The sequence below is a fragment of the Palaemon carinicauda genome, chromosome 23, assembly GCF_036898095.1.
Source record: "Palaemon carinicauda isolate YSFRI2023 chromosome 23, ASM3689809v2, whole genome shotgun sequence".
NCBI classification, from domain to species: Eukaryota; Metazoa; Arthropoda; class Malacostraca; order Decapoda; family Palaemonidae; genus Palaemon; species Palaemon carinicauda.
The window spans coordinates 108,159,385-108,171,884 of NC_090747.1; the positions used below are offsets into that span (position 1 = coordinate 108,159,385).

Sequence of the window (12,500 nt, forward strand, 5' to 3'; positions counted from 1 at the left end):
CTATGTAAAAGTGACGTATTATTAATTGTTATTATTATCATTATTGACAACAACAACAACAACAACAACAATAATAATAATAATAATAATAATAATAATAATAATAATAATTAGAGGGACACTCAGTAGAACGTAGTTCTCGACCTTTTGCTCGACCTTGACCTTTGACCTTAACATGCATTAATTGGCGTGGATTTTCCTGCACTCAAAATATGAACCAAGTTTGAAGTCTCTTTGACAACGATGTCCGAACTTTGGACTTATTACGTGAATTTAGCTTAGCCGTGTCCTTGACCTATGACCTTGACCTTCCAAAATTTATTCATATCTATCTTTTTAATTCTTGCAAGTTTCATTACTCTACGATTAAAAATTGCGGCCAGGAAGCTGTTCACAAACAAACAAACACACACACACAAACAGGGGCGAAAACATACCCTCTTTCCAACTTCATTGGCAGAGGTAATAATAATAATGATAATTGACTACTTCCACCCAGGTGTTTATCACAGCCCAAAGCTCATGAATTTCACAGATCTCGTATAATTGTTACCACAAAACATCATTATTCAAACATGAAGCGTTTATGTTGATTCGGAAGGGGAACCACTCAAATCTCGCGTTATAATACATGCAACAATCTAGTGTGTTTCTATTTTTAGCCGGTATGATATCAGTACTTACTGTAATACAAAGCGCCACTCCAATAAGAGTTGTACCATTGTCTGAATGATTGCACGTTAAGAATTTATTGGTTAAACCAGATCAGTCAATGGCCATATCATGTTGAAAACACCGCTTCTCGTCCGATCAGCGAGGTTAAGCAACGTTGGGTCTGTTCAGTACGTGGATGGGTGACCGCCTGGGAACACCAGATGCTATTGGCAATTTAGATTTTTGGTAGGTAGTAGGTTGGTCAGGGCACCAGCCACCTTTGAGATACTACCGCTAGAGTTATGGGGTCCTTTGACTGGCCAGACAGTACTACATTGAATCCTTCTCTCTGGTTACGGTTCACTTTCCCTTTGCCTACACATACACCGAATAGTCTGGCCTATTCTTTACATAATTCTCCTCTGACCTCATACACCTAACAGCTCTGAGATTACTAAACAATTCTTCTTAACCCAAGGGGTTAACTACTGCACTGTGATTTTTCAGTGGTTAATTTCATCTTGGTAAGGGTAGAAGATACTCTTTAGCTATGGTAGTCAGCTCTTCTAGAAGAAGGACACTCTAAAATCAAACCATTGTTCTCTAGTCTTGGGTATTGCCATTGCCTCTGTACCATGATCTTCCACTGTCTTAGGTTAGTTCTCTTGCTTGAGGGCACACTATTCTATCTTATTTCTGTTCCTCCGGTTCAAGTTTTTATAGTTTATATATGAAATATTTTTTTTAATGTTACTGATCATAAAATATTTTATTTTTCCCTGTTTCCTTTCCTCACTGGGCTCTTTCCCCTGTTGGAGCCCATGGGCTTATAGCATCCTGCTTTTCCAACTAGAGTTGTTGCTTAGCAAGTAATAATAATAATAATAATAATAATAATAATAATAATAATAATACCCGAATTGGAGAATGCCAGATGGCCATTTTGGATAGAGAACGGCCAGGGAATTGAGATAGACTTTTTACCATTTGTTTCTTTTGTTCCTTCTCTCTTTTTCCTTGTCCTTCCTTTGTTTCCTCCGCAGTTCTTTTTTTATTTCAACCTCTACCATTTATTCTCTTTCATTTTTGTTTCTCCTAACATTGCTCCTCCTTTCTGTTGTTCTTGTTATTCGACAGAAAAAAAATACCGGTATGTATTTTCCATGGGAAAAGTTTTCCGTTTTTTTCCAACAGATCGTATTGTTACCTTGTCATACATGAACAGTTGAGGCAAATGGTGTAGCTGTAAATTCCAAGTGGAACACGTGCAATGCGTGTATGCATGTTCAAACCAATTCTGACTTCTCATTTTGATTTCACGGTATATGTTGCTGTGTGTTGGCTCGAGTTTAACTAAGTTCATGACATGGATTATTATTATTATTACTATCCAAGCTACAACCCTAGTTGGAAAAGCAAGATGCTATAAGCCCAGGGGCTCCAACAGGGAAAAATAGCCCAGTGAGGAAAGGAAATAAGGAAATAAATAAATGAAGAGAACAATAACGTAATTGAAATAAAGCCCTTGTGTGGAGGTCAAATTACATATGGTTAAAAAAAACGTAATTTTAGTTGGAAATTCTCCGTAAAAATATAGTTCTCAACCGTAGTTCAATAAAATACAGGCGACCGTAATTTTACCTTAATTCGTTATCATCTTGTACGGGTTGGTGACCGTAATATCACTCCTTTATGTCAATATATCCATTTTTAAAACGGTAAAAATCCTGGAATAAATGTAGCCAAACAATTGCCGTTTTTTTAATACAAATTTTTACCAGAATATGCTTCAAATATTGGTAAGTACTTAAGAATCTTCACGTAATAACAATAAAGGAGACTAGAAAAGTACGACCTTTTCCACACAATCTCTACATAGTAAGGATAATTAAATTATATTTCTTTGGAAGAAGGAGTTAAATGTAACAGCTTAATCTAAGTATTCCCGGGGCCAAAACAAATATTTAAGAAGCCTTTTTTTCACTCTTACAGTAAGTACTTACGTCAGCATTTTCGAATTGAACAATTTTGTTAGTCGTGTTAATTTTCATTCCTTATAATGTTTTACAATCTATTTTGCTATATATATACATATATATATATATATATATATATATGTATATATATATATATATATGTGTGTGTGTATATATATACACACACATATATATATATATATATATATATATATATATATATATATATATATATATATATATATATATATATTCCCTAGCAAACATATATTTATTCCATCTATATTAAAAGTAAACAGCTGTTTAGGCATTGCAGGATTAATGGAAGAAGTTTGGTTTGAGTTTTATGTTGTAAGGTTTTACGACATAAAACAGAAAATTTCATTGGTAGCTTTTGCCCATGTTAGCCGAGTATTTTTTTTCCAAACTTCATTTCAGGTATTTTTATTTGTCGTTTTAATTATGATAATGATATCAACAATGTAAATGTGAAGTAAATGCCACGATAACAGTTGTAAAGCACCGATGGATAAAGTAAGTCATTATAATTGGTTAAGAAAAGAAAAATTAAGCCAAAATTGAACTCGAGCTAATGTTTGTCGGCTGCGTTCATAAACAACCCTCGCATTTCCACTCGCTTCTCGCGCCACCGCCATCCTGAACGGTGCCTCGACATCCAGGGCTAATTCGACCTCCCGCAGCTATTTAGCTTTTTGTCACACCGCCAGAAACATCAATATTCTCGACATGAGCTGAGCTGCAGCAGCTGCAACACGCTTATGACTTACGGAAACAGCATGTTTTATACCTTCCAGCAACACTTCAGTTGCAAGTTTAAGAGAGCCTTTAGATCATCCCGCCGAAACACGGCGGCTTTTGACCCAAAAGGAACGTTCGTTGGCTTGTCCTGTCGGTTCTTTGGTATATAATATTAAGCTTTCTTGTCGAATCGTTCTTTGCTTGATATTGGGAAAATATTCTACTTTTGAGATTGCATTGCCTCTGTGAGTATATCTTTTCACACTTACTCCTTTGTCTTCATCGCGGTATGATGGCAGGTTCATCCTTGCCAAGATTCTTGGACATGATGTGTGTATTTTTGCCAAGATTCTTGAACATGATGTGTGTTACTATGCAAGCGTCATTTTTAGATTTATTTCAGAAGCAGGTCGTCTGGAAACTTATTTAACTTTTATAATGACATCTTAACTTTTATGGTTTTAATTGAATATTCCTTTATTTTTTATATATAATAAATGATATCGGCGTCAATGACCTTAGATGTCAGGATGCCAGAAAACTTTAAATCAACCAATCCATTAATCCATTGAACAGACATTTTTTTCCATCTGCTATTTCATGTTCGCTGTCTTAGGTACGATAATAGTTTATCTGTAGTATTATCCTTGGCCTCTTCCTAAGAGTTTATCACCTCTTTTACAGAAATAACCTTTCGTCCTCTGTCTTTTTTACGTCTGCAGTTTTATGTTGGCTATCTTAAGAACGTTGATAGTTTATCTCGCTGTATTATCCCTGGCATGCTCTTCGGAGTTTATCTTTTACACAAATAGCCTTCCTGGCTCTGTCTTTTCCGTCTGCTGTTCGATGTTCGCTGCCTTAAATACGCGAATAGTTTATCTCGCTGTATTATTCTTGGCTTTCTCCTTGGAGCTCATCATCTCTTGTACAGAAATAGCCTTTTATGACATGTTATTCTTGGCGAGCTCTTTGAAGTCCGTCATCTCATGGTCACAAAGAGCTTGTCTCGCTATGCCAGTATTCGTATGCTCTGTATTTCGTTCTCCAATGTTCATAATAGATAATTTTTCTTTGCATATTCTTTGGGCTCGTCGTCTCACTTATGCAAATATATCCTTGTTTATTTATACTAAAATAGTATTTCTTGGTTTTATTTGATTTTGTTTAGGGTTGTGGTGGCCGATATGGTAACGTCTCTGACTGGTTAACGGCAGACTGGGGTTCGAGTCCCGCTGAAACTCATTAGTTTCTTAGGTCGTTGCAGTCTCACCATACTTGTGAGCTAAAGATGGGGGGGTTTGGGGGTGCCTATAGGTCTCTCTGCTAAGTCATCTGCAGCCATTGCCTGGCCCTCCTTGGTCCTAGCTTGGGTGGAGAGGGGCTTGGGCGCTCATCATATATATATATATATATATATATATATATATATATATATATATATATATATATATATATATATATATATATATATATATATATATATGGGCAGTCTCTACGCCGTCTACGGCATTGTCCTGCTTGATAGGGCAGTGTCACTGACCCTTGCCTTTGCCATTCATGAGCGGTCTTTAAACTTTTAAAAAGTCTGTGTCATTATTTGCTTGCTCATTGGTATTCACCATCTAATGTACTCAGTAGCTCGTCTTCCTCCTGAAACATTGCTTCCTTGCTAGCACCTCGTCTACAAAAATATCGTGTCTTTCTATATCAGCAGTTGCTTGGTTCCGGGAGTTTGTCTTACAGTGTCAATAGCTTTTTCTTATAGTTCATCTGCTCATGCAAACGCCTTTTCTTATAGTTCATCTGCTCATGCAATAGCCTTTTCTTATGGTTCATCTGCTCATGTAAAAACTTTTTCTTATAGTTCATCTGCTGATGTAATAGGTTTTTCTTATAGTTCATCTGCTCATGTAATAGCTTTTTCTTATAGTTCTTCTGCTGATGTAATAGGTTTTTCTTACAGTTCATCTGCTGATGTAATAGCTTTTTCTTATAGTTCATCTGCTCATGTAATAGCTTTTTCTTATAGTTCATCTGCTGATGTAATAGGTTTTTCTTACAGTTCATCTGCTGATGTAATAGCTTTTTCTTATAGTTCATCTGCTCATGTAATAGCTTTTTCTTATAGTTCATCTGCTGATGTAATAGGTTTTTCTTACAGTTCATCTGCTGATGTAATAGCTTTTTCGTATAGTTCATCTGCTGATGTAATAGCTTTTTCTTATAATTCATCTGCTGATGTAATAGACTTTTCTTATAGTTCATCTGCTCATATGATAGCTTTTTCTTACAGTTCATCTGCTCATGTAATATCTTTTTCTTATAGTTCATCTGCTCATGTAATAGCTTTTTCTTATAGTTCATCTGCTCATGTAATAGCTTTTTCTTATAGTTTATCTGCTCATGTAATAGCTTTTTCTTATAGTTCTTCTGCTCATATAATAGCTTTTTCGTATAGTTCATCTGCTGATGTAATAGGTTTTTCTTACAGCTCATGTGCTCATATAATAGCTTTTTCTTACATTTCATCTGCTCATGTAATAGCTTTTTCTTATAGTTCATCTGCTGATGTAATAGGTTTTTCTTATAGTTCATCTGCTCATGCAATAGCCTTTTCTTATAGTTCATCAGCTCATGTAATAGCTTTTCTTATAGTTCATCTGCTGATGTAATAGGTTTTTCTTACAGTTCAATTGCTCATATAATAGCTTTTTCTTACAGTTCATCTGCTCATGTATTAGCTTTTTCTTATAATTCGTCTGCTCATATAATAGCTTTTTCTTACAGTTCATGTGCTCATATAATAGCTTTTTCGTATAGTTCATCTGCTCATGTATTAGCTTTTTCTTATAACTCATCTGCTCATATAATAGCTTTTTCTTACAGTTCATGTAGTCATGTAATAGCTTTTCTAAGCAAGCATATTGGTATACATTTAATAGCTCATGTCATTATTCCTTGTCGTAACCATCAAAGTATTCTAATTTACAGATGCTTCGTTTGCATCATCATGTCAAAAGAATTCGAATCAGATTCCACTCGCCTGATGCGGAAGAACACTAAAAAAACAGATACGAATTTTTATTTAATTACCTCCGCCAACGAAATTGGAAGAAGGTTATGTGTGTGTGTTTGTTTGTTAACAGTTTCTTGGCCATAATTTTAATCGTATAATAATTAAACTCGCTGGGATTAACTGTTATGTAAAAAGCTGGAAACGTGTGTGAATTTTTGAAGGTCAAGATTAAAGGTCAAGGTCACGGTCAGGGAAAATGTCCAACTCACTTAATCAGCCATAATTTTAGACATCATTATCACAGACTTCAAACGTGATTCATATTTGAGTGTATGAGAATCCACGCCAATTAATACATTTAAAGGTCAAAGGTCAAGGTCGAGAAATAAGCTGCCATGGTGGATGTTTGCCCTCAGCTCAGTCCCCTATCTAGTTGAGAATGTAAATGAAATAGCCCCATTCTAGCTCCCAGGAAAATGTTCGTTTCTTTTTTATTTTGCCTAACTCAAATAGCTTCGGTGTAACGAAGCTTTTAACAACCTGTGAAAGAGATTGGCGAAGCTTCCGTCACATTCCAGAATCCAAGGGCTCAAGATTATCGCGTGCATGTGTGTTCGTGCGTGCGTGCGTGTGTTTGTGTCAGAGGATGAAGTTGCTGGTAGGAATTCCGGGCAGCGATTCGACATGGTCCCTCGGAGCCGAGAAAAATCCTTGAGAGGAATGGCACGGTTGGTTGAATCTCAGACAGCTTCCAAAGACGCACAGACACACAGACAGACAGAGACATACATACGGACAGATATCGATAAAGGGTAAGGAATTTAGGAGACTAACGAGAGAGAGAGAGAGAGAGAGAGAGAGAGAGAGAGAGAGAGAGAGAGAGAGAGAGAATCATTTCAGGCCATGATACCAAATAGTTGTCATCTTGTGAAATGTGTGACATCTATATAAACCTTCTATACCCTATAACTACCTGCTTAGAGAGAGAGAGAGAGAGAGAGAGAGAGAGAGAGAGAGAGAGAGAGAGAGAATCTTCAGGCCTTGAGATCAAATAATTGTCATCTTATGAAATGTATGACCTATATAGACCTTCTAACCATATAACTACCGATGATGATGATGAAGATGATTATAATTATGATGATGGTGAGAAAGATGATTATCATGATGATGATGATGATGAAGATGATTATCATTATGATGATGGTGAGGGAGATGATTATCATGATGATGATGATGATGAAGATGATTATCATTATGATGATGGTGAGGAAGATGATTATCATGATGATGATGATGATGAAGATGATTATTATTATGATGATGATGAGGAAGATGATTATTATTATGATGATGATGATGGTCAAGATGATTATTATGATGATGATGATGAAGATGATTATTATGATGATGATGATGATGGTGAAGATGATTATTATTATGATGATGATGATGAAGATGATTATCATTATGATGATGAAGATGATTATTATGATGATGATGATGATGAAGATGATTATCATTATGATGATGATGAAGATGATTATTATGGTGATGATGATGAAGATGATTATCATGATGATGATGAGGAAGATGATTATCATGATGATGATGATGATGAAGATGATTATTATCATTATGATGATGATGAGGAAGATGATTATTATAATGATGATGAAGATGATTATGATGATGATGATGAAGATAATTATTATGATGATGATGATGATGATGAAAATGATTATCATGATGATGATGAAGATGATTATTATGTTGATGATGATGAAGATGATTATTATGATGATGATGATGAGGATGATTATTATGATGATTATTATTATTATGATGATGAAGATTATTATTATGATGATGAAGATGATTATTATGATAATGATGATGATGAAGATGATTATTATGATGATGATGATGATGAAGATGATTATTATGATGATGATGATAATGAAGATGATTATGATGATGATGATGAAGATGATTATTATGATGATGATAAAGATGATTATTATGAGGATGATGATGATTATTATTATGATGATGATGATGATTATTATGATGATTATTATTATGATGATGATGACGATGATTAATATGATGGTGATAATGATGACAAGCCAAAAAAACTACTTGGTCTCCGCAAAGCCCTTTAGAAGAAGAAGAAGAAGAAAATTCAGAGTGAGAGAAAGAGAGGAAGGAAGACCTCCTGTTCCCCGGGAAACCTCGAAGGTAGGCTTCTCGACTCCAAGCAAAGCCCAGAGGAGAGCCCCCACTTCGAGAAGACCCAGCAAGAAGTCCTCTTGGCCGACGGAAAGGTGGTCCCCGGGCCCCTCCGAGTCGATCCCCGAAGAGGGACTTTATGCCACGTCCGTGGCGCCTATGCGACCATTGCTCCGTCAGGAGACCCTTGAGGAGGGCGTCCCAGCCGAGCCACGGCCCCCGGGCAACTCCAGGGAAACCCTGGAGAGGTGACCTGTCTGCCAATGAGCAAGAAAGATAGGAGGAGAGAAGAGATTCAAAAGTAATACTTACCCGGGCAGCAGAGACCATGAAGACAGAAGACGGAAACAGCAGGCTTGACTAGAAATTTATTTATAAAAAAACCGATTGGAAAGTTTTATGTAAATTTGAGTAAAATATAGCATTCATTTTATTTCTGATAATAATTTTTGGAAACAAATATTACTTTCGATTTTAATAATAACATTATTTTCACAATATGTTAAAAATATAGAATTATATGAGCATTAAAATAATTTTAGAACGTTGTCTCAAATGAGATGTTCCCCATTCAGGGATAGAACGAAGAACGAAGTCTTCAATCCGTTCCTTTCAAATGCCGGAGACTCTGAGAATCTGATCTTCTCTCCGATTGGAGACCTCTTGGATCTAAACTGAGTGGCTCCTGTTTTTGCAGTTACATATGATTGGTTTTTATGCTTAGATTCATACCTTGATTTATAGGATTTGGGCCATACGGCCGAATACAGGGACCGGGGAAGCCATTCGGCATGATATGCATAAAGCAAAAAAATTCAAACCCTAAAAATAGACAAGAAGAGGATTATCATCCTGAAGACATCCTGCAATAGAAACACCTGGATCTTGGAGACACGTTACCGTTCCTTTCCTCGAAGGCCAAAACTAGATTGGAAACCAAAATATTCCCGTGAAATCTAAACGTAAATAATGATCGGAAATATACAATGAAGATGCGTAGCAAATTATATATATATATATATATATATATATATATATATATATAAAATTCATCTTTTTCCCCTGCAGCTTCACTCCCTCCTATACCGTATACCATGAAAGTTTTCTTTTGAAAGATTTTTAACGTTTTTAATTATCAATGTTTATATTCCCTTCCTTGGGAGGGAAATATAATGTTTTTCCTATGGAGAGAGAGAGAGAGAGAGAGAGAGAGAGAGAGAGAGAGAGAGAGGGAGAGAGAGAATAATTCAGGCCATGAGACCAAATAATTGTCATCTTATGAAATGTATGACATTTATATAAACCTTCTTTACTCTATAACTACCTGCTTATGGAGAGAGAGAGAGAGAGAGAGAGAGAGAGAGAGAGACACGCATGCAGACATTCGTGTTGGGGATCTTAAATAAATAAGCTCTTATATCCGTATGAGTAAGTTCTCAAGTGAATTAATTCTTAAGTCTTAAGTAAATTAATTATATCCTTATGAGTAAATTCTTAAGTAAACCAACTCATATATCCCTTTGAGTAAGTTTTCAAGTAAATTAACTATTATATCCATATGAGTAAGTTCTTAAATCAATTAAATATTATATCTTTAATATTTCCATATTTATCATCATAGCGTACGTAGTATTGGCTAAATTATGCAAGTTACGTCTCTCTCTCTCTCTCCTCTCTCTCTCTCTCTCTGATGAAAGCTCTTCATGTGGGCATATTTCACCTGTTCTCTCTCTCTCTCTCTCTCTCTCTCTCTCTCTCTCAGATGAAAGCTCTTCTATGCGGACATATTTAATCTCTCTCTCTCTCTCTCTCTCTCTCTCTCTCTCTCTCTCTCTCAAATGAAAGCTCTTCAATGTGGTCATATTTCACCTGTTTTCACACAATTTTTTTTCTCTCTCTCTCTCTCTCTCGCTCTCCAATGTGGACATATTTCAGCTGTTTTCACACAATTTTCTCTCTCTCTCTCTCTCTCTCTCTCTCTCTCTCTCCTCTCTCTCTCAAATGAAAGCTCTTCAATGTGGACATATTTCACCTGTTTTCACACAATCTCTCTCTCTCTCTCTCTCTCTCTCTCTCTCTCTCTCTCAAATGAAAGCTCTTCAATGTGGACATATTTCACCTGTTTTCACAAAAAAAATTTCTCTCTCTCTCTCTCTCTCTCTCTCTCTCTCTCTCTCTCTCTCTCTCTCTCTCTCTCAACGCAGGAATCAATGACATCAGCCTTAAGTCTGATATATAAAACTTGTTGCTTTTTTCATGAATTGTTTTTTTACGTAAAGTTTTCCAATTTATGGACACACTTTTTACGAGGTATTTAAGATTAGGTGAAGTAAAATGACGCGTCCTTTTTGGGGAAAAAATTCATTAAACTTTGTACTTTTGGTTCGTGTTTTGTTTGAAATAATTAAAGTGGCGAACGTTAACTGATTTCAGAAGTCAAAAGTATTCATTTTTTACAGCCTATTCAATGACTAAAATTAACTAAAACCTAAAGAAATGTATCAATTAATACTTAGATATAAACGAATATGACCGCTAGTCTCTCTCTCTCTCTCTCTCTCTCTCTCTCTCTCTCTCTCTCTCTAAACTTGGTTTGATTTGCAATATTGACATTTATAATCTTCCCAACTTCTTTATAACATTACTTTTTCGATCTCTCTCTCTCTCTCTCTCTCTCTCTCTCTCTCTCTCTCATATATATACTGTATATATATACTGTATATATATATATATATATATGTGTGTGTGTGTGTGTGTGTATGTATGTGTGTGTATTAATGCTTCCGCCTCTACTTAAAATCCAGTCAGGGCTACCCATACTAGGTTTATTTGCTATGAACTATATATATATATATATATATATAATGTGTGTTTTCATACTTATGGCACTGCTTAAAAACTCTTCCCTAGCTCTCAAATCAGTCGTGAAACTGTTTTTGTAGTCAACTCTTGCTCCACATAACAATTCCCTTTCCAAAATCCCATCTCGCTCTTCCCCGCAATGTCATCTTCTGCCATCAGTTGCACTTTCCCGAATATGTTAAGCGAAGTTGCAACCTCGTCATTTTCGCAATTTGCTTAGTGGCTTCTCTTGTCTGAAAGGATCCTTGATACAGTCATACGTCCTGTGGCGTAATTTGAAATTTATGTAATCGACTTTTGGTTTTTTACTTTAAAAGAAATTCAATTTTTGCTTCATACATTGTTGAGCATTATTCAGATGAATATTACATTTTATAGTTCTGCATCTTTCGTACGTGTTATTCAAAATTTATAAACGAAAATATAATTTTATTAATATTATTATTATTATGATGATGATGATTATTATTTTTATTATTATTATTATTATTATTATTATTATTATTATTATTATTATTATTACAACTAAGCTATAATAACCCTAGTTGGAAAATGTATAAACGAATATGTTATTATTATTATTATTATTATTATTATTATTGTTGTTGTTGTTGTTGTTGTTGTTGTTGTTATTAAATAAGCTATAATAGCCCCAGTTGGAAAAGCAAGATGCTGTAAGCCCAAGAGCTCCAACAGGAAAAATAGCCGAGTGAGGAAAGGAAAACAAGGAATAAATAAACTAAAAGCGAAGCAATAAACAATCCGTATATTCCTAGCATCATTTCCATTGTCTTATCCCTTTCGACGTTAATTATCCGAACAATCTCTTGTTCACTTATGATCTCTGAACTCTTTCCTCATTTTAGAGCTAAACTTTTCGTCTACCATTCCTCGCATATTCTCTTCTTACCATCTATATTTTGATGCACCTCAGTTTATTGTCTCATTTTCCTTAGAAAGACCTAATTTCCCTTCATTTCTCGCCTCTTTTTTCGTTAGAA

At 35.2% G+C, this 12,500-nt stretch overlaps 2 protein-coding genes and 1 pseudogene across 2 annotated transcripts in view; 2 read left to right on the forward strand and 1 right to left on the reverse strand.

Annotated features, from left to right (window-relative positions):
• The window catches only part of LOC137617727 (involucrin-like), a 30,564-nt gene extending 24,679 nt beyond the window's left edge, over positions 1–5,885 (reverse strand). The window contains exon 1 of the mRNA XM_068347724.1: positions 5,131–5,885. Coding sequence (XP_068203825.1) covers positions 5,131–5,885 — 755 coding nt within the window. The remainder of the gene's footprint in view (positions 1–5,130) is intronic.
• The window catches only part of LOC137617357 (uncharacterized), a 231,839-nt gene that overhangs the window by 103,563 nt on the left and 115,776 nt on the right, over positions 1–12,500 (forward strand).
• On the forward strand, positions 769–887 carry LOC137617752 (5S ribosomal RNA; annotated as a pseudogene).